Below are 24,398 nucleotides of genomic sequence, written 5' to 3'. Positions count from 1 at the left end.
TGCAGAGACTGTCCGTTTGACGCGCTCTTCAGTATTGGTTATTACAGTTTTGCTTGGCCGTTTTGTTGGCCGAAGCCAAGCCTGGCCATAACTGAGCCGGATGCCCATTCTGCACTAGAGCGAGCAAACTCTGACCTCTCAATTGGCACGGACAACGGACGCAACAAGACGGGCGCTGCGGGCGGGAACGAATGGAGCGATGGCCGGGTTCCAGGTTCCAACGCTATTTTCAGGCACTGTGAGTATCGTTCCGTCAAAACAGCGCTAAGGGAAGGCACAGCGCGAGTGGGCAAGAGCGAGAGCCAATAAGTGGGGTGTTGCCTGTGTGTCAATCAGATGCACTAGCTCGATACGTTGGTCTAATAACCAGCAAGCCAGCCAAGATTCGGAGCGAAAACCGCTGGAAAAGGATACCGCTAAAATGGCCGAAATAGTATGTATCTGACATGGGAAAGAGGAAAGCACAAACGACCCAAAACGATACGAAGTAACAACAAACGCATGTCAACTGCCACAATAGCTGCCGCAGGGTACGTCGGCAAGAAAGAGCGGCCGAGGGCGTGGGAAAGAAAGAAAAAAACAGAGAAAGAACGAATGGGAAGAAAAAGAAAATGAGCAAGAGGGAATGAAATTACAGAAAGGCCAATGAAGGAACAAATGGCCAGTGTCCAAATAGGAAATGCTTGCAACATACGTGTCTGTGCACGAGCACGAATGGAAGGAGCACCCTGGGCGCTGGAGACACAGGGTTCTGCAATGGCGTGGACATTCTCCAGCAGGAGTACATCGTATGTCGTAGTGCAGCCTGGATGGCCAGCAGTGATGCTTGCTCCGAAGACGCGGCGATCTTTTACACTCGCCTCTTTGGCTCTGGACAGCTGTACATGTACGATGTCGCATCCGAGCAGCTCACCACTATAGCTCTTTCCTCAAACTCGCCGACCACCCACACTCTTTCTTTTTCTGGTTCGACGTCGTTTGCTCTTTCCCAGGTTGCAGCGAGTGGCCTGGATCTTTGGCGAGCCATCCCCCTGCACAATCCAGGCCCCTGCACCACCCTTCATCCTGAGCCTCTCTCCACTCCTCCGCAAAACAGCCAAGGTGTTCCGTCCCAACCCCAAATGCTCTGCAGCGATTTGCCCCTTTGCAACCGACGAGGGCCTATCATCCTCTTGGGAATGCTATTTTCCGCCTTTTTTGCACTTCCTGTCTCGCGCGGATGGCCTTCCGTCGTAAGCGAAAGGGGGCTGCATGGGGTCCAGCGCCAGTGCCGTTGGCAGCATCCTGAACACAGGCGAAAAGGTCGACACCGACGAGAGACTTGCAGAGTCCTGGCCAAGCAGACGACGACGTCGATTCGCAAATGTCCCGAGCAATACCACCATCGCGCCTCCCAGGGAGGTCAACAAGGAACGATCGATAGTGAGTTGCGTTGCCCAAAAATGAAACTGTGAGATATGACGAACGACAGGAACAGCAACGTGCTTGAGCGTGCCCAGAGCATTACCCCAATACACTATTGCGATGTCGCCCAAAAACGCGGGAATATCCTTCGTATAAGTGCGTCAATCTTGGTGGGGGGGGCATACTTCAGACACCGCTCGCCTTGGGGGATGCAGAGTCCAGTGAGAAACGGACCTACGTGGACACTAATAATGTTTCTTAGCATTTAATGTGAGCTTGCAGGGAGCAGACCTGAAAGGGAAAACACAAGGCGACCCCGGCTTCCATTCCCCTTGTCCCCGGGCCCTGGCTTCACTGGCTCGCTTTCTGCTTGGGACACCACCCCCGGTCCAGTTTGGCTGTGTCTGCTCGCCGGTTGAAAATCTCACGCAGGCGCTTCCAGTCAAGTGTCACTCGGGCCTTCGCCAACTCTGGCATAGCGGCGGCGTCGCATCCCCCTGCACTGCGAAGCAATACTCCGTACAAAGTATAGCATACAGAGTACGAAATAGAGGCAGAAAGACGAAACGGTCATTCATGACGCCGTTGCTCGACAGAGGCCAGATGTTCAAAGCAAAACCAATGTGGCACAACCAGCGACAGTCTGTCGACAAATGCTTTGGGAATCGTTTGTACGAGCTAAGCCGGCGTTCCGAAGAAGACATTGGAGCAGAGCGCTGGAGTAGCAGAGCAGCGTGTTTGCAAATATGCCCGGCATCTACCTGCTTATCCGAGATTTATTTACCTGCTTTCCGCCAGTGTCACCAAGAACAGCAAAACGAGGCCGGAAAGGCCATCCCGTTTTGTCAAGCCGTCATGAACAAACACAAAGGATTCATCAAACAGGTACGAAATATGCTTCTGTATACAACCCAAAAGTCGTCAGAGTACTGCGCTTCCATAATATACACGAATAAACGTGTTATAGCGTGGCGGGACCCTGTGCTACAAAACCACGATAAGAGATGAGCTTACCCACGCTTCTGTCTCCAGGTTCGCTTCGAAAATGACAAGATGTCCACCGTTCCCAGTCCTCACGCCGGTTTGAGTGGTCTGTGGGTGCAGCCCTCACTCTCCAGTGCAGCCAGGATACGCAAGGGGCTGGGAAACGCCCCACTTGAATGCCCATCCCTTCCCAGACCGCTGGTGCCCGGAACATTGGCGGTCAGACTCGTGTATCGATTTCTGGTGTTGGATAGAAATCATTATCTGCTTCTGACGCATCCAGGCTAACCACATTTCCCCATGTGGTCCGCTCATTCGCCTTGAACAGGCGGCGCACTCTTCGGGTATGTCGTAAGGACAGCCATACGACATACGTCGTCCACCGTACGAAACACTTGACTCCCATTCCGTTAATCCTTGCCCGCCATTCTCTCAGGTCCCTTCCACCCCCGTTGGCTAGCCGCCTCTTAAACGGAACGGTTCGGTGCGGAAAAAAGTGGACAGGCCAGGCGCGAGGATGCGACTGCAAGGGACGGGCGGAATGAGGCAACGCAGCTAGAGATTTGTGCTTTGTGCGTTGTAGTCTCACGACTAATCTTTATGTGCAGTGGTATGTATGGCTGTCCATGGGGGTTATAGGTACGGACACAGAATGTTTGTGTTGCCCATGATGCCGTATTATGAGATAATACATGTACATGCGTACATGCGGTAGGCACACAGCAGAGATCCATCCACAGTACCAACAACTCACGAGCTAACATACGAACTCCGACAGGAAAGAAAAGAGCGAGCATGATGATCCAACACAACGAGCGAATCCGGTTGGATAACAAAAAGCACGATCCAGCAATCCACGATCGCTTAGGACGTGACGAGGAAAAGGGAAGAAAACATAAACCACTTCCGATCTTCACCGACCTTTCCTCAGCAAGAGCTGCAGAACGTCGACGAAACGACCATTTGCCTCTCGTTTCCATTGTTCACAGCAGCGCCAGCCTATCAGTTCGTGGCAATCTAAAGAAAAGAAATGAGTTACAAGAAGAAAGCACCTCGACGACCAATTGGCAAACGAAAGGCACGGAATGCGAGTTGAACGATTCCACTTATTTGTTGTTTCTTTCGTTGCTTTCTTTTCCGCCTTGCCTTTTTTTTTCTTTAATACAGCGCGTGTCGCGCGATTTGGTTTCCTTACCACGAGCCAGACTTCCATATTATTTGAAATTTATTACTCGGACACAGGGTATGCCAGGGGATCGACAAGGCATTTCGCGTGGGGGTCATGCATACAACCTTTTTTCCGTTGCGTGCTCCGTTCCGTCCTGGCAGCGTCTTAACTCGTACGGAAATGAGGGAGCAGAACTGCAACGGAGAGTATCGGACGCTCTGCCTATCGTTTCTTTTTCTTCACTGCGTCCTACCCTGTCGTACCGAGTCGGTGCCGTCGCGATTCAATTCGTTGCCTTCCCCTCTTGGCCTCTCTTCATTGTTAGTACTTTGCTCACAGTCGAGGTTTAGGAGCGTTTTGCTTTTCTGTCGATACCATCAGCAGGGCAGCAGCAAGAAGTGAACCACTCAACAGAATGACCATCGCCGACCGCATTGTCGAGTCCGACTGCGTGCAGTTTTTTAGTCTCACCGTTCACCGTATCTTTGCAGCACACGACCCAGTACCCGCAGCAAATGGCTGCCGAAATAAACGAAAATACAAGATGATGAAGTCGGCGTAAAGTCGACTCCGCAATTCGACCTCTATCAACAGGCTATTCTCCCTTTCGAGGAGCTTAAACAGCCAACCCAACTACGAGACTCTGACGCTCGCAACGGACGCCTGGTACCATGATGAATGTTTTTCTGTCATTTGATCAGAATGCACGTCGACTGCCGCCGCAATTTGGTGGTGCATCGCGACAATTGAAAACCAGAAAATGTCCCACAACGGATCGCCCACATCCCACCACATGCCCTTTACCTGTTTTTATGGCTCGAAGTTGTACTCTCATATTGTTCAAGTTCAATATTTTTGTCCCCTTTTGTTCTTCCTTCACTAGACTGTCATTCGACGGTCATGGTTTTCAGCTCACCAGACCGCACCAATGTCTGGTTTTGTGTTTCTTCCAGCACCGCCCGAATTAGAACATGATATTTTCATGTTTCATTTCTTCCACCCCCACAATGCATGCTTTGCGATTTGCTTTCGTGCGTACGCCGTACGACGTACAGCCAATCCCGAGACAGGCCCGGTGATCGACAGTTGAACACATGCTTGACAAGAAAATATGGTAGTTTTACCATCCGTCCCTGTCAATGTGTCTCCATTTAACGGTGGCTGCGACATCCAAACCGGACTCAAAATACGACGTGGAGAGTACGTTTCTTCCGACATCCATCACGCCACCTGCGACGTGCTCGATACAGTCGACTTCCGTTCTATGCATCACGCCGTGTCGGTCGTCGTCTCCATTTGTCGTCTCCGTGTCCAATTACATCTGAACCAGACCTTGGCATTGTGTGGCTCCAACGGCATTTCTTGTTGTGGCCAGACCTGGTGGTTCCCCTTCCCCACCCACTCCTTTACTCTCCTGACTGCTACCCTTCGTCCTTATCACCCAGTCACACCTTGCTCGGGAATTGTCCTGGCCGACGTGATCGTTTCCTCTCCCCAGACGCCCCGTCGAGATTTGATGATTCTGCGCAGTCACTAACAACGGCCCCCAATCCAACAACCCCAAATGCCACCCCGTACGGAGGAGTGGCCTCGAAATATGACCAATCCGGCCATTTGGTTCGCGGAGACCTACAGTTGCCGAGGAAGATGGCATGCGAGGCACGGAAAACGGAGTCGCATTGCACCCCTACGAAATACACTCTTGCGAGTTGCTCGCTTGGCCGCTTGATCGCTTGCTCGGCTGACCTGACGAAGGAGACTGCCCCAGTGTCATTTCATTTTGACAAGGCTCCATCCGTACCACCCGTTTTGTCCATCTGGGCCGCCAACATACGACATACAACATACATACGCCGTAATATACAGAGTACTTTGTCTCGTAACGGACAGCCAACGGGCAGCACGTCGCCGTGTTTGGCGGCCGAACGCCGTGCTCCGTACGGCGTTCTTTGCAAGGCTTTCGATCACCGGTGCTCTCTGCCGTGCCCGGCTGCCCGGCTGCCCGCGGACGAGGCCATTTTCTGTGCGCCTTACTAAAGTGCTGAACAAAGGGTGATCAACCTCATGTTGTCGGTCCCGTGGGCTGGGTTCTGACGACCGGAGCGAATTGAAATTGAACTTCCGAATCGAGGTATATTCTGCGTCTGTCCCAAAGCTCCCCGTTCCCAAATCCCAAGCTCGCACGATCCCAGCTTGTTCACTCGACGTTTTGCCTAAGTTGGTAGCACCGAGCCCCATATGAAAATAGAAAAAAATGCAATCGGCCAGATACTGAGGCAATACTGGGCCGATCGTTGCCCCTTCTGCTGGGGCCACAACTTCTGGAAACAGAGAAGCCTGAAAAAGGAAATAATATAATATATATTTTTGTAAAGCGTGAATGTATGAATATACAGGACGTTAGAAACGGCCCAAGAGAGGAGGGGCATGCTCGGCACACAAAAAAGATCATATTGAAGCTGAGGAGAGGTACACAGGCAATGTGTGGACACGCCTGTAAGACGGTGCAAGAGTGGTCCGGCCTCTGGACAGCGTCGAGCATTGGGAGCTGACGGACGAGGACGAGCAACGGGTGCAGGTGGATATCCTATTGCCCCGACACACAAACAGAGTGACTTTTTTGCTGCGGTGCAACGACAGCAGATTGTGCAGGGGATGACGAGGGAAACTAAGAACACGCAGTGGACAGGGCACGGCATAAGGGGAAAGGTGCAGACCAGAAACAGAGGCGTTGCAATGAACACGGAGATGCCTGCTGGATGGGCATGCGACGTGTGGGTAGAGGGACTTTTTTTTTTTTTCTATTATGTTCTTTTTAGAAAAAGGCATGCAGTACGGAATCCTGCAGTTATACGCATGCAAAGGTGGGCATTGAGGGCATAAAAACACACACTTGCACAAGAAAAGTGAAGGGTTTTTTTACTGTACAGCGACAAGAGTGGATGCGAAGAGAAAAACAAAAACGTCGGGGAACAAATCCTTAAAGATGTCATATTTCGACCGGCAGATTGTACAACCCACCACATCAAACTGGAAGAAAAAAAAAGAAAAAAAAACATAAACAAGCCCCGCGAGGTGAGGATAAACCACAAGAAAAACGAGGGGTGTGCATCAATCAGAACATCAACGTATCCAGACGACATTTGGTCCTCCCTGCTCGTATTCACTGCGAGGGAAAAGAAAAAGAAAAAGAAAAAGAAATTAAATAAATAGGAAACCCACCCAAAAGAAGCAATACGAGTGCTGGATCTTGGGCATGAACAAGAGGGGTTGTGGGTTGTTCGATGCACGAGTGCAGCGAAGGTTTGGCCTACAAACGAGTTCATGGCCATCTCTCTACGCCGTTGGCATTGACCATCGTCTGCATCTCGTTGGCTCGCGTTTCCTCTTCCTCCCTATTTTGCAAAAGAATCAGTAAAACAGCTAGTTTATCTCACTGCAGCAAACTCAGTGAGCTCTGGTCTTTCTTTTCTTTTTCCATGTTCTTCTTCGTCGCCCCCGCTTTCTCGCCATTTTTTCCCTGTTCTCTCTTATGCATGCACGTCGATAGTGCGTCAAAGATTACTGGAAAAAGAAACGAAAAATGCTACCGGAAGCCATCCGCAGCGTTTCTTGTTGTTTCTCGCTTTGACCAATTTATTTTATTTTATTTTTGTTAAAAAAGTGCATTTGTCCGGACCAATCTTCTCTGCGCAAACTAAAACAACAAACGAATTATTTATTTCTTCCCACTCACATCGTAGGGACTGCCCCGAACTGGGCCCGGATCACGTATGGCAGACATTTTTCTGCCAATAATGATCGTATGTTGAAATGCCTTTTGAATATGCCCTTTCTTCCTCTTCTCCTCCGATAATCTCTTTTTATCCTAAAGCACCGTAAGACCCATTTTGTACGGTCTATTACTGGTGGTGCAACTGCGATTACCTCAACGCAGCATAGACCCTCCTGTCCTCGCATTTCGCTTGCTTGCAGGGGACGGAGGACAACGCAGCGTCCTGCTAACCCAATTTGTTGTTACAATACACACACACAGCGGGAGCTTGCACTAGCACGATTGCACCCGTTTGCAACTGTTTGAGTCTGCCGTAATACGTGTCTTCGTCATACGTGTCTCCGTAGTATGTGTCATTGTGGTCTACCGGAACATGGGAGGACAACAAGCCGTGCAAACAAACGGACCCGGCAGGGTAGACTGGGTAGGAAAAGAGACAGAAGAGGCAAAAGGACATGAAAAAAACAAGGAGCACCTCTGAATAGGCTTTGCCTTTCCGGGATCTGCTGCTGTGTCTGGACGGTTCTACATTGTGAGCGTTTGATATCGAGTGCCCATCATCTTCCTTGCCCTGCGGGTGGGCTGCAAACCCGACATTACTGGTAAATGGGGGAGGGGGAGGGGGAGGGGGGAGGAGGGTCTCTCTCTCTCTCTGTGTCGCTCTCTCTTTTCTCCCTGTTTGGCTTTAGTGGTCATGGTATATTGCTTTTGCCGGAAACAGTACCTTGTCATGCACTGGTCTTGGGTAGCACTTCCTGATGCAACGCCGTAAGAGAAGGGAACAGAGGTTGGCAAAAAAAAAGGAGAGGGAGACGGGAAGGAAGAAAAGGGACGGAGCAAATGCAAACAATGGCCGCAACGGGATGCACCAACAAAACGACCAACAAGCCAGAAGATGAAGAGAAGCACCCAGAAGCAGCCAAAACGAAACGAGACAAAACACACGAGGCAAGAGGCAGAAGCAAAAGACAGCGAGCTACGTAAGGCGGGCAGCTGGACACGACTGGGTGGGCAACACATAAAAGGGGGCATTTCCAGGGGAGGCAAAGTAGAAGTAGTTCAGGACCAGCCCTTTTCAGAGATATACACCAGCTGTTTTAAAACATCTTTGTGTGTATCGCCATTTGCTTTTTTCTGGAAGGTTGCCTTTCGTTTTCTTTCTTCGTTGTCATGGGGGAGGGGGGTCGTTTAAAGAAACGTACAGGTTCGTAACGTTTTGCTCAATGTTCAAGAGTAGGTGAGATCACAACGCAGTACCACCGAAACTTCAATGATGGTGATAAATGACTGTACAGTAGATACAAAACGCAATGGAAACAACCATGCAAATGATACACAAAAGAAAGACAAAAAGAAAGAAAAACAACCCCAATATCCATCCTATCTGGACTTTAGCTTTGCGCCAAATATGTCAAATATTTTACTTCCCGTCGTCTCCTCCGAGACACGAGACTGTTTTTTCTCGTATTTTTCTCACCACTTTTCAACGCCAGCCGAGCCAATGGATTGAAAAGGCTCCTCTCCCTCTTTAGTCCGCCAGGCCGGCCTGCTTCACGAGACCGTAGAATAAGCCGCGGCTCGAAATCAGCTCCTGTGGCGTGCCAAACTCAGCCACCTCGCCACGCTCGAGCACGACCACGCGGTCACTGTCGAGGATCGTGTTGATGCGGTGTGCCACCGTGATGATGGTGCGGTTGGCAAACAGCGGCGACCGCAGCGTCGCCTGCAGCATCCGGTCCGTCTCGACGTCCACCGCAGCCGTGGCTTCGTCCAGCACCAGGATGTTGGACGGCGTCAATAGCGCACGCGCCAGCGACACCAGCTGGCGCTGGCCCTGTGATAAGTTGGAGCCTAAAGTGTGGGTTAGCAAACAAGGCCAAAGTAAAAAGAAAAAGAAAAAGAAGAGCAACAACAAGACACAGGAACGCAACCGCAGGCACAACATCTGCGCTCGTAGATGCTCGCTGCACTGCCCGCCATTATCGTATCGCTTCAGCGTGTCACACAAAGTCACTGTCTCTTGCTTTGTACTCCTCTTGGCCCCCCACCCGCGTCCACTCCAGTTGTGTCGTGCACAATCTGGACACACACCCTCTTTTGGTACGTCCATCTTTTGTGTCGCATCCCCCCGTTCTTTTAGGCATGTTCGCTGGGGCGTAACGTGCAGAAAAGACGGTGACGCCATGCTCGCACAACAGGATGTCGCTGCATCCTTTATGAAGTCATATGCCCCGTGAGACCAACCCCCGTAGACAGAGAGGACGGGTCGGGAAGCGAGGCAAGAGAGGCGTTGAGACGCTGGATCGTTGGGACGTTGGGGGCGACCAGATAGAAAGAACGACAAAAAAAAAGGCGAATGATCAAATAAATCAAAAATAAGCAACGGCAAAAGGCCAAAAACACCTCTACTTACCGCCTTCGTTAATCTTGGCCTCGAGGCCACCGGCCATGGAGGACACATGGTCCTTGAGACGGGCGTGCTCGAGAACGGTCCAAAGCTCCGTGTCGTCATGCACATGGGCCGGGTCCAGGTTGTCACGGACTGTGCCCTCGAAGAGTGCTGCATCCTGAGGGATAATCGCCAACCGACGCCGTAGGTCCAGCAGGCCGATTGTCGATGTGTTGAGATCATCAAGCCGGATGTGGCCCGTGTCCGGCTCGATGATGCGGAACAGCGCCAGCGTCAGAGACGACTTGCCGGCGCCCGTCCGGCCTACGACGCCAATCTTTTCATGCGGCTTGATGTCGAGGCTGATGTTCTTGAGGACAAGGTCCAAGCCCTCGCGGTAGCGTGCGCTGTAGTTGCGGAACTCCACCTCGCCGTGTGCCGGCCAGCTGACTGGCGGGCGGTTGCGGTGGATAATCTCGGGCGCCTCGCTTGGCAGAGCCGCGTACTCGAGCACGCGCTCCACCGAGACAATGTTGGTCTCCACCTCGACCGACTGGCGCACGATCCAGTTCAGCGACGTCGTGATCTGCAGAGCGTACGACATGGCCAGACCAACCATACCTTCATCCAGGCCGCTGTGGTTGGCAACCGAGATGACCGCGAAGCCGGCGGCCGCCAGGATGACAATGGCGCCGATGAACTCGAGGCGCACCGCCAGCCAGCGGTTGGAGCTGATGGACGGGTAGAAGGCACGCAGGTTGGCATCCATGCGCCACTCGTTCTCCAGCTCGAAGCGCGGCTGCTGCCGGTACGCACGAATCGTCTGCACACCGCCCAGGGACTCCTGGAAATGCGCGTAGATGGGGGAGCGCGAGACGCTGTCGAGCCGCTTGAGTTCGCGGGACGTGTACAGGTAGTAGCGCTGGATGAAGACGTACATCAGGCCGAGCGGAACAATCAGGGCCACAAACGCCGGTGTCGTAACAGAGATCACACCGAGCGTGAAGCCCGAGCGGGACAAGTTGACAAACAGCATATTGAACGTCCGCGCGAGAACCTCGTCAACACGGTAAATGTCGCTCGAGAAACGGTTCAGAATGCGGCCAGCGGGCGTGACGTCGAAAAAGGACATGGGCGAGCGGAAAATGGCCTTGGCCATGCGCTCGTGCAGCTTGCGTGAGGCCTCAATCGAGCAGAAGATCCAGAGGATGAGGGTCTGCGCCACGGTCAGCAGTGCCGAACCGATACCAAAGGCAAAGTAAATGCCAATGTACTTTCCGACCTGCGAGTTGGTGCCGTCCTTGAGGTTGTGGTCTGCCCACTTCTTCAGCCAGTAGTTGGCGCCCAGGCTGACGAGCTGGGACGAGACCAGGGCGGTAAGATAGACAATAACGGCGAACATGTTGTTGGTCTTGGCGTATTCCAGGTACACCTGCCACTTGACCTTGCCCTGCTCACTGTGCTCTTTGGCCTGCTTGGTCTTGCTGCCAGCAGCCTCCTCATCGGTAAGCTTGCCGCGCGGCCCGTGGAAGCTGGCCGCGCTGGCACGGCGCAGTGTAGCCATGCTCTCGGTGCGCGCCTTCTTAGGCGAGGTAGACGTTGGACCGGGCTTGATGCTCTGAAGGGCAGCGAGGCCCTCCTGCGCCTCTTCAATTTCGTCGTCCTTGAGAGGGGTGCCCGGGTCAATGACAGTCGAGGTCTCGCTTTCCGAATCGGTGCTCGAGGACGAGCCGGTGGCACCGGCCGAAGACGGGCCCGACTCAGATTGGTTGGCCGTCTTGATGAGGTCGTGAACGAGGCCCTTCATGGCAACGAGCTGGCGGTAGGTTCCATTCTCGACAATCTCGCCGTCGCGCAGCATGTAGATGGAGTCGGACTCGAGCAAGACGGGAATCGAGTTGGTAGCAAGAATTCGCGTCTTCGAGCGCAGGAGACCCTTGGGGCCCAAGACGTTGTTGATCAGGTGGCGGCCGACATGCGAGTCGACTGCAGACAGCGAGTCATCGAGCAGGTACACGTCGGCGCGAGCGTAGACGGCACGGGCAAGCGAGACACGGGCCTTTTGGCCGCCGGACAGCGAGATACCGCGCTCCCCGACGACGGTCTCGTCACCGTCCGGCAGCTGGGCAAAGTCGTCGATCAGCGCACAGGCCCGGACGGTCTGGTCGTAGAATTCGGCATCGAAGCGGTAGCCAAAGACGATGTTCTCCTTGACGGTGGCATTCATAATCCAACTCTGCTGGGCGACGTAGGCTACGGTGCCGGCGACCTGCACCTCGCCGTTGACCTTGTACAAGTCGCCCAGAATGCTCTGTAGAAGCGAGGACTTGCCGGCACCAACGCGGCCGATGACGCACGTGAGTGAACCCTTGTCGGCTGAGAAAGTAATGTCGGTGAGCACGTTCTTGTCCTCGTGGCGGTTCCACGAGAAGTTGCCATTACGGATCGAGACGGACTCCTCGCCGATTTCCTGAGCGGCAGGGCGGGTCACAACAGCGTCGGACTGGACCTCTTCGGCCAAAAAGAAATCCGTCAGACGGGCCACGGCAACACTGGCCTCAACAATGGAGGTGATGACCATGGGCAGCACAGCCAGCGGGAAGGACAACAGGTTGAACAGGGCCAGTGCGGGGAAGATGATCCCCGTGGTCAGAGGCTCGTCGCGGGTCAGGACAAAGGACGTGAAAGTCATGCACGACACGAGGAAGGGCGTCGTGTTCCACATGAACGTGGCACCAGCCTGAGTGGCGCCGATGCGGCGCAGGTTCTTGAGCTCGAGATCGTTGCGGACGTAGTTGAGCTTGTTCATAAAGGCAGCGCCCCATGCGTAGAGCTTGATGCTCTTCATGTTGTTGATGATCTCGGCAATGAGACGGCTACGAGCGTCCTTGTTCTTCATCTGCTGTTTCTGCAGGGTCTTCATGGCACGGGCAATGAGACCGTTGAGCGGAATCATGACGATCATGATGGCAATACCCGCCAGCATGTTCCAGCCGACAAGCTGGTAGAGCGAGTACATGCAGATGCAGATCTGGAAGGGGGCAGACCACAGCTGGTGAGCAAACTGGGTCAAGTCCTGGAGACGCTGGACGTCGACGGCCATGTAGTTGACAATGTCGCCGGTGGTCTTGGTAGAGCGGCCTTCGTTGGACAGCTTCAGGGCCTTGCGGTAGATGGAGGAGGTCAGGCCGCCCTTGATGCGCATGCCCGACACGAAGGTCAGCTGGAAGTACTGGTGGATCATGATGGTCTGGAAGGTAGCAACGCCAAACATGGCAAACGCGATGACAGCGCCCTGGATGGCAGGCTGCGGTTCGGGCGTCTTGTAGGACGCGACAAAGGCGATGAGAAAGCGCAGCAGCTGTGGCTGGGCAAAGGCCGAGAGATCGTTGCCAATCTTGAAGAGGGCGGCCATGGTGTAAGGCCCGCCGTAGGCGCGGAAGGCGGCGATCCAGAGCGAAGGACGGGCCTTCTTCCCCACCTCGTGCTGCCATGCCTTCTCAAACGAGCTCCCCGTCTGCGAGGTGCGGTCCTGGGTCTCGAGGCCCCAGAGGTCTTCCTCCACCAGGTACTGGCTGTAGCCGTAGCGCATGAGTGGGGTCATCCAGCTGAACGTCAGGCGCGAGAAGATGGTGGCGTACTCGGCCGGGCACTCCTCGCCGTCCTCGAGAGCCTCGTAGGCGCTGGGCTTGTGGGGCGCGAGCCACTCAACGAGGAACTCGGCAATGGTCAGGCCAAAGCCGACGGAGTAGGTGACAAAGTAGGGCAGGTTGGTGTTGTAGATCTGCTGCGAGATGAGCGAGCGCAGCTTGACGGTCAGCGCCAGGACAAGCAGCAGCCAGTAGAAAAGCACGACACCGTTGGCATTGCGCAGGCGCGGGTGCTCAGCCCACTGGATGGCAAAGACAACGGCGAGCGAGAGGATGGTGACGACGGTAGTCCAAGGCCGGAAATCCTGGAACCAGACGTCTGGGAAGCTGGTGACCTGGATGATAAACTGAGCCACAAAGTCGGCAATGACGAGGCCGAAGAGCGACTGTTTAATCCAAAAGGTACCGTCCTTGGCCAGGCCGTTGGAGGGCTTCTTGGCCAGCAGCCACCATAGGGCCAGCGCACCAGCGACGATTCCAAAGACGGCAACGCTGGCGACGCCGACATCGAGGAAGCAAGGTGTGAAATCGTAGCGGAAAGGGCTCAGGGGACCCCAGCCCTCAATGTTTCGGCAAAAGGTTTGGTCGGCTTCGGCGGACGCGGACAAATAGTCGCTTCCAAGCTGCTTCTGGGGGCGGTAGCCGGAGAAGGAGCCGGACTGGGCCATGACCTTTTGGTCGTCGTCAAAGAAGATGGGGAACAAAGGCTGTTCCTCCATCGTGGCGGCTGTTGAGTTGCTCGTCTTATGTGTCGTCGTTGTCTTATCGCAGAATCGAAAAGTCGACCACGAACCTCCGGGTTCGGCAGCCGGCAACGCCAAGCCAGCCGACGGGGCGATCGGAAATACAGTCGTCGGGCGCACACCAAGGCCACACGAATCGTAGCCGGCAATATGTAGACCCAGAGACGGCGTGCGTGCTGCGTGCCTATTGCCTCCTTTGCGGCAAAGTCGACCAGCTCGCGGAAGTCGGTCGGGTAAAGGGTCGGCGGTCGGCACGGAGCTGCATGCGGGTGGGCAAAACGCAATTCCGTCTTACACAGCCGCTGAGACAGAGCACCGACGCAATTGGGCGGTGGTCCGGTGTTGGGTTTGCGTGAGGGAATGCCCAGGCCTGCGAGTGAGAGTTGGTGAAAACGGGAGACACAGAGGAACAAAAGGACGAGACAAGAGAACGAGACAGGAGCAAAATAGACGAAGAAAATAAAAATGGGGAACGTGCAAATGGAGTAGCTGCGAACGAGCTTCGGAGGCAAGAGCACAGCGAGGTAATACAGCGCAAACCGCAGGTACGACCGTGTTGAAAAGGCAGGCACCTCCGTTTTTTCTCATTCACGCTGTAAGCTTTCTCACCTGTTTTTTTCTTGCCTTCTTCGAGGAAGTCGCGCGGTGTTCGGCCTAGTTAGGGCCGCTAAGCCAAATGCGCCACGCGCTCCTCCAACAAGATTGCTGCTGCTGTAAAATATGGGGGCATTTCAATGCCGGCAGGTGCAGGTGGAGAGCGGATGACGACGTAAAGCTTCTGTAATTACAGTAGGTATCCTACTCACGGAAAGCGCCTGGAAAACAGTTGAAGTGGAAAGGGCCTAGAGGCGTAACTTGCCTCACCGCCTTGCTTTATGCGGAAGGCGCGCATTATTAATCAACGCACGATGCCCACCCATCTCACCCATCTCACCGGTGTTAGCTGCTTTTTCCCCGGTAAGACTCTGCAGAAGCAAGGCTGCAGCAGCCGACGTCAGTGGCTGCCTGCAGATGACCCTTAACGCAGCGAATGGCAAGCAACGAGATACGAGTGACGATCGTGTAATATGGAGTAAGTAGTGCAGTGGATGCAGGAACAGTGTGGATAAGTTGAGTATTGGAAGGCCTGTTTCATAACGCAAACGGGAATTCTACAAAATCTTTTATAAAAACAGTGCTCACGATGCGGCGTGCGAGGAAGGACATGGCTGTGAAAATGTGAATACAAAGAGCACTGATGAAGTGATAAAAAGAGGGGTTCTAAAAGTGACTGTAAGCTGATGGCTGTGGCTGCGAAGTCGGAGGTTTGGGGCACGAACTGGACTACGACTTATGACTGGTTGAGCAAGTTTGGAAAAACAATGCACGGCCTGCTTTTTTCGGAAGAAATAAAAGGGAGTAGAAATACGCTGGGACGTTACTACATATGCGATTTCATGCGGCACAGGCGGGAAACTGAATCTATTAAATTTTTATCAACATTTGTAAGTAATAAAGAGTTGAGGCCGATGACTTACATTTATGGAAGCTGGTTGCAGCACATCGCATGAAAAGCTGTACCAGGAATCAGACCAGGGACTGCTTAGGTGACGGGAAACGGGATGGAGTGGAGTGAGAGCCACGACGTACGTAGTTTGTAGCAGGAAATTCAAGACCTTATTTGTATTAAGAATCGTGCTGTTGACGACATGATGGCTTTAAGAGAAGGGTACATGAATCAGGAATCCATTTCATTTATTTTTATTTTATTTATTTACTTTTATTTGTGTACAGGTGTACTTGGTAAATCCAATGGTTGCCATTATGGAGAATGACAAAGTCTGCAAACGTGAAGTGACAAAAGATGGACAAGCGCAAACTCTCCGTCTGATATCTTATTCCGACAGAGTTCAGTTGTACATCTTCCACGTTAATATGGGATCATGTTCCATAGATTTGTCTCTTTTCGATATTTCCTGAGAAACCGCCTCGCTGTGCAGCGTTCGAGGAGTTTCGACTTCTGCTGCGTAAAGCCATACCTTAACCGCATCGTATAATGCTCCACGTAGAATTATCCTTGATTGGTCTCTCGATACCAGCCAGTAAGCGAGTGGAACGTCCTCCATGAATTGGCTAGAGCTCCTACAGAAAGGGCCAAAGTCGGCCTTCATCTGGTATGCCCATGCAGTAATGCCGTGCCGGTCGTGCTTGGGACTGCCTATCTGTATCGCTTGGTGCCCAAACAATACTGACAAAACAAAACCGGGGATGACCCTCGACCTCGGCGATATTGACCGTCATGGTGGTGATGGGCGAGGGGCAAGGCGACGATAGTGAAAATTACGCCGCCGTGGACGGGGAGGTGGCGGCATCAGTTCGGAAGAGGTTGGGTGCTGCATAGATCCGTCCTACTGGAGATTCTGAGCTGGTGCCTGTGCCTGTGCCTGTGCCTGTACCTGTGCCTGTACCTGTGCCTGTGCTAATTGCAGTGGCAGAGAAGGAGTCGCTACCGCTGCTGTTGGGCCAGAAGCAAGAGCCAGCTCGGCCGCCGGGTCGAGCACGACGCCGGTCGCCTCAGCCGCCGTCTCTGTTGCCGTCGACTTTGGTGCAGTGGACAGCTGTGCGTTGCCCAGGTCCATTTCCGGGTGCATCGCGTATACGGACGACTGCATGGTTGTGCCGTCAAACACCACCAGGTTTTGGATCGGCTGCTGAGTCTGCCCGATTGTGTTGATGACGTCCTGCGCAAGCTGGCCGCCCAGCACCGTCACGACAGGCGACGTCTCCCGCAGCCCCGACACGCTCTGCAAGAACTCGCGGATCTTGTCGGCGGTGACTGGCGGCATGCCGAGTGCCTGCTGCTTTGTGCTGACAAGCCCAATGTACTCGGAGCGGTCCTGGGCGTTGTTGGCGTCCGGCAAGCGGTAGTTCTCGACACTGTGGTTCTCCTGGAAGGCCCACAGAGCGCGCAGGCATGGCAGCAGGGGCGTGACATTGCGCAGGCGCCGTGCGACGCTCCGGATCGAAAACGGCAAAGGCGACGCGTCCGAGGCCAAGAGCCATGTCGAGTACACCTCTCGCTTCGTCACCGACTCCTTGGTCGCCGCCGCACCCTGCTCGCCCTCCACCTTGACGTCCACTATGGTCCGCGTGCGTGTCTCGTGGTCTCCGACCCTGGAGGCGATGTTGCCCCGCTCGCGCACAATCACAAAGTCGTGCTCGATGAGGTCGGCAAAGATGAAGCCAAACAGGCCGTACGAGCTGGCCGCGTAGAATGGGCGATTCTGGAGGCGCGTGGCCGTGTTGATGTAGTTGAGCACCTCTGGGTTGCGGTCTGTGACAATGACGAGGCTGAACTTGGCAAAGTAGTTGACTTGCTGAGCGCAGACATCGCGCTGCTCGGCCATCACGTTGACACGCGGGTTCATCGAGCTCAGCTGCTGGCTAGCGGCCACAGCGCGGTTCGTACCGACAACGGCCGCGGCCGCCGCCCGGTCAGCCGCCTGTCTCTGCTCCAATGTTGCGTCCGCTGGCACCACGTCGCCTACCGATGGGGTTGCCAGCAAGAATTGCGAGCCCAGGTCCTCCTCTGTCACGTTTTCGTGGTCGGCGACCGTCAGCGAGCCGACACCGGCCAACACCAGGTTTTTGGCTATCTCGTTTCCGAGGCCGCGCATTGTGACAAGCAATACGTGGGCCGAACGAAGCTTCTCTTGGGCCCGCATGCCCCAGAGGCGGATTTGACGGTCGTAGAGGGCGATTTCATCTGGCGGCATCCAGTTAGACAAGTGCATCTACCGGTGCGTGCAGGCAATAGGCGCCACACTCGACTCACCTTCTGTCATGCCAGACCGGTTATCTAGGGCGGCAGCTGGCTGGCTGGGTCCAGTGGCGGCGGCGGCGGCGGCTGAGTGCTGCCCTCCGTTTGCCCCAGCAGCTGCTTCGCTATTGCCCACCATGATCGGTAAATGCAGTATGAATGTAGATGTGCGGCTGCGTATTATACAAATGATATGGTGAAGTTCGAGACGAAGTTGAATCAAAGTGAGGAAAATGTTGATGTGCTGGGCGATGAATCTGTTAAATGTTGGTAAATCGAACCAATTGGAGCCAGGTAGCAGTCGTGGGGAACTGGGCAATTGTTGTAGGTGCGCTGGAGCGGTGTGTCGCGTGCACGCGTGAACGTCGAGTGAGGTGGAAGTGAAGTTGTAGTTTTTCCTCCGGAACGAGACGAAGCTGTCTAGCCAAGCGCGATAGTGTTAGTCAGGTGCCCAGGGCGTGAATGGCTGCCGATGGTGCCTGCCCCGTGTAGACCATTTGTGTCGGGAACCGGCCTCGACAGCCCATCCTTGACGTCAGGAAGGTGCGACGGCGAAATATGCTCCCTTCAAGACATAGATTATGAACGTCAAGAAAGGCTCAGATATGAACGCCGTGTTGTTTTAGCTCTCCAGGAACCCTCATTCTGCCAGAATATTCTAATCATTGTTGGCCATGGTCCGTCTTTACCAGGCGACCCACGCTCGCTGCAGCTGCCCTGATAAATAGTTACCTTCATACTGTGCCTCCTCACATAAAATAGCAGTCAGCGCTTCCATTACCAGCTCGTGCCTGCCCTAGCAAGAAACAAACGTACGGAAAGATGGTAAGAGGGCCTGGTCGGCTGGTTCAGTCCAGGGTAGGCACACCACACCGCGGACCAGCACCCCCTCCTTCCTCAGCTGCCCATTCACTGTGAAGAATACGCCGACCGATCCCCCAGCTGTGGCGTCTCGTCCATCTCGTCCTCCACTTGGAAACAGCAGCGCTGTCACTGTGCGCCTTGTCCAGTCCATGCAACGTTCGTTATTTGTGTTCCTTCCCTCATTTCGCCGCTCGCAACAACTCCTTCCCGACTCTGCATTGCCTCTTTCCTCCCTCGGCTGCTGCTATTACTAACTTTACCTCTCTTCAGCTTCTGTTTTCTCACTTCTCTTCTCTCCTCTTTTTTCTGCCCCTACAACATACATTCTTCTCTCACATGCGCCTTTTCCTCCGTCTAACAAACCCCTCTCACATGGCACCTACAGCTCGCCCGCAAACCTTCGACAACTCCGCACACTCTCCTCATCAGAGCAGCGTACATTTTTCGTTCAATCTTCGTGCTACCTGTACCCGCCCCGCAGAACATTGCCCTGCCTATTGACTTTCGATGGTAAGTTGTGGCCTGGGCAAACCCCCCTTGACTGACTTGTTCTTCGGTTCTCATTTGTCCCACCGTTCTGTGTGGCCCACGAGAAGGCACCAGTGCCCACTTACCGCACACCATTGCTTCTCCTCTCCCTTTGGCCTCTCATCTTCCTTTGTACTTTCACATCCGCCTCTTATATCTAGACAGCTGGGATCTTTGCAGCAGCTCTTGGCCGTCGACAGCCGTGCCTCGGATACTGCGAGATCGACTGGTTGCGCACCTGCTGACTTTGCCGTCAACTATATTATAGTCTGCCAACCGCCCGCGCCGAAGTTCGAACAGGCAGCGTCCCGCATCTCCCAATGATTTCATGAGCCATCTTTTCCCTCACAACTCCTCGGCCTTCCCCCTCAACAACCGCAGCTCGTCGCAGGAGCCTGGTTTCCCACAGCCGGCACAGAACCATCCCAGAACACAGTTGACACAGAGCGGGCCGGCGTTGCCCCCATTGTTCGGATTCCCAACGACGTCATCATCCCAACAGCTGCCTCCCCTCCGGGCACTCAATAGAAGTGCCCACGCACCGGCAGGGCCGCTGCCGCTTCCGCGCCGCTCACAGCAAACGCCTCCCTTTCCAAATCATCTACCCGCATCGCACGCCTTGAACAACAACGCCTTACCGTTTGGTTTTCGCCTCGCCAACGACCGTCCACAGTCACCGCTGCACTCTGTCCTTGGCTCTCTCGACGAGATTGGCCACGACCTCGACTATGCAAATTCGCACTTACGGGCTCTTTTGGACATGCCAGCGCCTCCTGACCTACTAGATCAGCTACCACCCTCACTCTCGTCAACTTTTCCGCACACGATGGCATCACGCGCCAGCGGACCAGCCGGCAGCCGCCGTGAACCCTCGCGCTCCGAGGACAGCGGCCGCCTCAACAAACGGCGCAAACTCGACACTGACAAGGCTGTTTCTTCACCGTTCAAGGGCTTCCGGTATGGTCGATACGGCCAAGTGGAGCCGGGTGCTCTCACGATGGAGATTGTTAGCTGCGACGGTGGCCTGTACTCCGACGGATCGTCGTATGCCGCGGAAAATATACTCAAGAACGACAACTCGGTGTATTGCACAAAGGGAAACCGATGCAATATTGTGTTGCAGCACCAAGGCAGCACCACCTTCAGCCTCAAGGAGCTGATTATTAAAGCACCCGGAAGAAACTACTCATCACCGTATGTTTACTGATCCTCTTCTATTTCCGGCCCGCATATATGCTTTCTTGTTTCATTCAACTAACATGCCACCGCATCACAAGGGTCAAAGAAGGCGTTGTGTTCCTTGCCATGACCAAGGACGAACTACTCAGGACCGATCAATACCAGTCCTTCGGGGTGCCTACACCCACAACGTCTTTGTTTCACCATGTCAGCGGCTTTCGTTCGCGTGCTGGGCGGTCGACAAGGACAGGGTACTTGCATACCGGGACACAAAGCCGCGACGGAAATGACCATAACGGCAGCGTCAATGATACTCCCATGGAGCAGATTTACGACCTGGCCCCGGACGGCTCTGACCATCGCCTATCGTCGGCACATGCTGGATTTGAGTCATTGTCAAACCAGCCGACTTTCCATGTTCTCACCGAGTGCAGCGATGACGAAGACGACGACATGTCTGGTAGATCGGGACGCGATCGGGACGCCCCGGGTATGGGCTGGCGCGGAAATTCCGGCTGGAGTCCGACGCCGTTGCGCAACCGGGCTCGCAGACGACCACCCACCTATGACGATAGCACTCATCCAAGTGCTCATCTGACTTGGGATATAAACGCGAATTTGGCAGACGACGATGACGATGACGACTACACGGAACTCTACGATTTGGGCAACGCAACGATTTCATCACCCGAGTCTCCATTAGACGAGGCTGACACGAGCCGGCCTCGCATGGACCACAGCCGCGACCGCGCCAACACTGATGACCGCAACGGCGAATCTTCCGAGTTTTACCCGAGCACCGCATTTTTCGAGGGCCGCAACAGAAATAACAATGACTCGAATAGTGCCGGTACTGATCTTACTTCGAGAAACGAACCGCCGTCTACTTTACAGCGCGCCGAGTTCCACATTGAGATGGATAAGAACAAGTGTACAATCCTGTTCGACCCCCCCGTGACCGCACGGTATATCCTGCTGAAGATGTGGAACCCACGCCAGGACTCGGCCGGTAACATCGACATTCAGGGTGTCGTGGCTAAAGGCTTCGCCGGGCCGCGCTACTTCCCTGCGATGGAGTTGCGTTAGAGTGGCTGGCGCAGTACTGTTACGGTCCGGTATTATGGAATGCTTGTGCATTCTCCCTCACGTTTTACTTGTTCTTCTTTTTCGCCTCTCCACATTTTCACGAAAGACATGAAGCATATGCATGGCACTGGGATAGCGTTTGCTTGGAATTGGGTATAATGCATGGGAATTATCATAGGGATATGAGCGCGGTCCTCGAACCATATGGGACGCAAGAGAATGCGTATGCAACAAACGGTCCAATGAATGGCGTTTTTGAATTCAAGTCCATATCGGAACATTGACAGTCTTCAGGCACATAACGTAAGATATCTGTGACGAGAGCTAGCCTGCGGCTCTTTGTGGATGCACCAACAGCCCGAGGTTCGTCTGAGCTTGTTCCTGGAGATCCCGCTCAGCTGCAAAGTGTGCTGTTCGAGCGTATAGACGGTGAATTACTGTCGTCGACGTGTGTTTTACCTGCGAGGGGGGGCGTATGCAGGTTTGGCTGCCAAAAGCCATCAACAGCCCAAACCTGGTGTGGAGCCGGCTCAGTCGCTTGCCGGTGGTAGTCATTATGAGTAGTAGTTGAGCCACGTACTGTGCCAGACCGCGTGTGAGTCACGAGGAAAGTACCATTTGCAACAAAGACGCCAGCGATGAAGTCAAGAGGGAGTCACAAGCGGGCCTTCCCTACGTAACTAGGAGTCCAGTGGGTGGGCCGCAGCGGTGCTGCCGTGCTGTAGGGGCTTGGAGGGGGAGGGGTTAGTAGGTGTGGTGGCCTGTGTCTGTGTCTCTAAATACGCTAGTCCTAACTAGGTGAGGCGCGGCTTCCTTTCCTGGCTTTTTTAACTTTTTTTGGGACCTGACAGGCTCGATAAGCAACATTTTGCTTTGTGTGAAAATTTCCCTTTGGTGTGTCGTGCCTTCCTGCTCTCGAAGCTGCCATGCCATTGGAAATCGAAACACAGACACCCTATCATTGCCACTTGCAAAATACATAACAGCGCTTGATCCCACGAGCTTTCGACATCTGATCTTCCCTCTCTCGCTCGCTCTCTCTCATCTTTTAGCCACAACAGCTTCGTCTCGTCTTCGGAACGCATAGTCGGCACGACCCCGCAAGAGAGATCCTACGGCCGAGCCTCCAATATCACAGCGCAAAGAGACTCGCAAAAGACCCCTCCTTTTGCACCACTTTTCCACCACTTTTCCACCACTTTCCCACCCTCTACGACCTTCCCATAGCAAGCACACGAGCAGACCACAAGCATCATGGCGGTCCGCGCTCAGTTTGAAAACTCCAACGAGTAAGTGACGGCTGTATACTATGGTCCCGTGCCGCCGGCCACTTGAAGTCCATGCTAATGCAGGTAGGGTTGGTGTGTTTTCCACCTTGACAAATGCCTATGCGCTCGTCGCCATCGGTGCGAGCGAGAACTTTTATAGCATCTTCGAGTCCGAGCTGCAAGACACGGTCCCCATCTGTCGCACAACAATTGCTGGCACCCGTATTGTCGGCCGGTTAACGGCGGGCAACCGCAACGGCCTGCTCGTGCCCACCACCACGACGGACCAGGAGCTGCAGCACTTGCGCAACTCACTACCCGACTCCATCAAGATTCGCCGCGTCGAGGAGCGGCTCTCGGCCCTGGGAAACGTCATTGTTGCCAACGACCGCATTGCGCTGGTGCATCCCGACCTCGAGCGGGACACTGAAGAGATCATTGCCGACGTCCTCGGTGTCGAGGTCTTCCGGCAGACGGTGGCCGACAATGTGCTGGTCGGTTCCTACATGGCGCTGACCAACAACGGCGGCCTTGTGCACCCCAAGACGAGTGTGCAGGACCAGGACGAGCTGTCGAGCCTGCTGCAGGTACCACTTCTGGCTGGTTCCGTCAACCGCGGCAGCAGTGTGATTGGCGGCGGCATGGTTGTCAACGACTGGATGGCCGTGACGGGTCTGGATACGACGGCCACCGAGTTGAGTGTCATTGAGAGCGTGTTCCGGCTGGGCGAGGGCAATGGCCCGAGCAATGTCAACTCGACGCTCAAGGACACAATAGTAGAGTCTTTTTACTAGGCGGAGCGGTGTCCGAAGCGAGCAATGAAACAATCCGAACTACGAAATACTATACAAAACAGGTGGAGACGTGTAGATCGAAGACATTGGGCTTTTACACGGTTTTACGGGCAGTGGCGTCACGGGCGTTTATTTTTTGCATCTTCATATCTGCCTATTCTAGAGCAATTATCTGTCATGTTGTGCCTGGCAAACCGAACCGAAATCGATTTTATAGCATTGCTGCCTGGCAAGAGCAGCACGCCACTCTCGCTTCTTCACGTCATCACACTGGAAGCAGGAGAGTGACTTAATGTTGACTGATTGTTTTCAAAACTGCAACAAAAACAAGGTGCTTCGAGTGTCATATTGTACCCACTCATCTGATATTACAAGATAGCCACCTTTCCACGATGCCACGTTGTTGGCATATGACTGGAGAGACATGGCTGGCCTTGGCCCACTAAGAGAAACAACTGCCATAACCGTCCACTTAGGTAGACAGAGAGGCCAACAAGTCGTAAGCAGTCGATACCACAAGCGAGATTCCGAGACACCCCACGAGCTCGACAAATGATGGCCTTCCGTACTACGGCTGTTCCGAACACGAGTGCTCGTCCGGGTGGGCCCTCGTCGTGGCAGCATCGCATCCTCTAATGTGCGTCGATGCCCTGTTCCCTGGAGTAACTATTGATTACATTTGCTCGACAAGTACATTGGCAGAGCGTTTGTTGTAGGTACTACTTCCGGTCTACTACGCAAACTATGAATAAAAGGTCAAAATTTCA

General features: G+C 54.0%; 5 protein-coding genes across 5 annotated transcripts; 2 read left to right on the top strand and 3 right to left on the bottom strand.

Annotated features, from left to right (window-relative positions):
• Positions 1-8,859: 8,859 nt before the first annotated feature.
• Positions 8,860-9,311, bottom strand: SPBR_07966 (uncharacterized protein; the record flags this gene model as incomplete). Its single annotated transcript, XM_040766218.1, has 2 exons — positions 8,860-9,182; positions 9,272-9,311. The coding sequence occupies 2 exons, from the start codon at positions 9,309-9,311 to the stop codon at positions 8,860-8,862; spliced, it is 363 nt and encodes a 120-aa protein (XP_040616339.1).
• A 425-nt stretch (positions 9,312-9,736) lies between these two features.
• SPBR_06375 (uncharacterized protein) lies at positions 9,737-14,089 on the bottom strand (the record flags this gene model as incomplete). Its single annotated transcript, XM_040764632.1, has 1 exon — positions 9,737-14,089. One exon carries the CDS (start codon positions 14,087-14,089, stop codon positions 9,737-9,739), a length of 4,353 nt encoding a protein of 1,450 aa, XP_040616338.1.
• A 2,411-nt stretch (positions 14,090-16,500) lies between these two features.
• On the bottom strand, positions 16,501-18,051 carry SPBR_07139 (ubiquitin-like 1-activating enzyme E1 A; the record flags this gene model as incomplete). The annotated part of the gene is made up of 2 exons (XM_040765393.1): positions 16,501-17,858; positions 17,928-18,051. The coding sequence occupies 2 exons, from the start codon at positions 18,049-18,051 to the stop codon at positions 16,501-16,503; spliced, it is 1,482 nt and encodes a 493-aa protein (XP_040616337.1).
• A 1,581-nt stretch (positions 18,052-19,632) lies between these two features.
• Positions 19,633-21,569, top strand: SPBR_06912 (eukaryotic translation initiation factor 6; the record flags this gene model as incomplete). The annotated part of the gene is made up of 2 exons (XM_040765168.1): positions 19,633-20,498; positions 20,759-21,569. 2 exons carry the CDS (start codon positions 19,633-19,635, stop codon positions 21,567-21,569), a joined length of 1,677 nt encoding a protein of 558 aa, XP_040616336.1.
• A 1,254-nt stretch (positions 21,570-22,823) lies between these two features.
• On the top strand, positions 22,824-23,631 carry SPBR_07756 (translation initiation factor 6; the record flags this gene model as incomplete). The annotated part of the gene is made up of 2 exons (XM_040766010.1): positions 22,824-22,858; positions 22,926-23,631. 2 exons carry the CDS (start codon positions 22,824-22,826, stop codon positions 23,629-23,631), a joined length of 741 nt encoding a protein of 246 aa, XP_040616335.1.
• Between the last annotated feature and the right edge of the window lie 767 nt (positions 23,632-24,398).

This window comes from Sporothrix brasiliensis (genome assembly GCF_000820605.1).
Source record: "Sporothrix brasiliensis 5110 chromosome Unknown Cont20, whole genome shotgun sequence".
NCBI classification, from domain to species: Eukaryota; Fungi; Ascomycota; class Sordariomycetes; order Ophiostomatales; family Ophiostomataceae; genus Sporothrix; species Sporothrix brasiliensis.
Note: the sequence above shows the minus strand (reverse complement) of the source record. Positions and strands in the feature narration are given on the sequence as shown.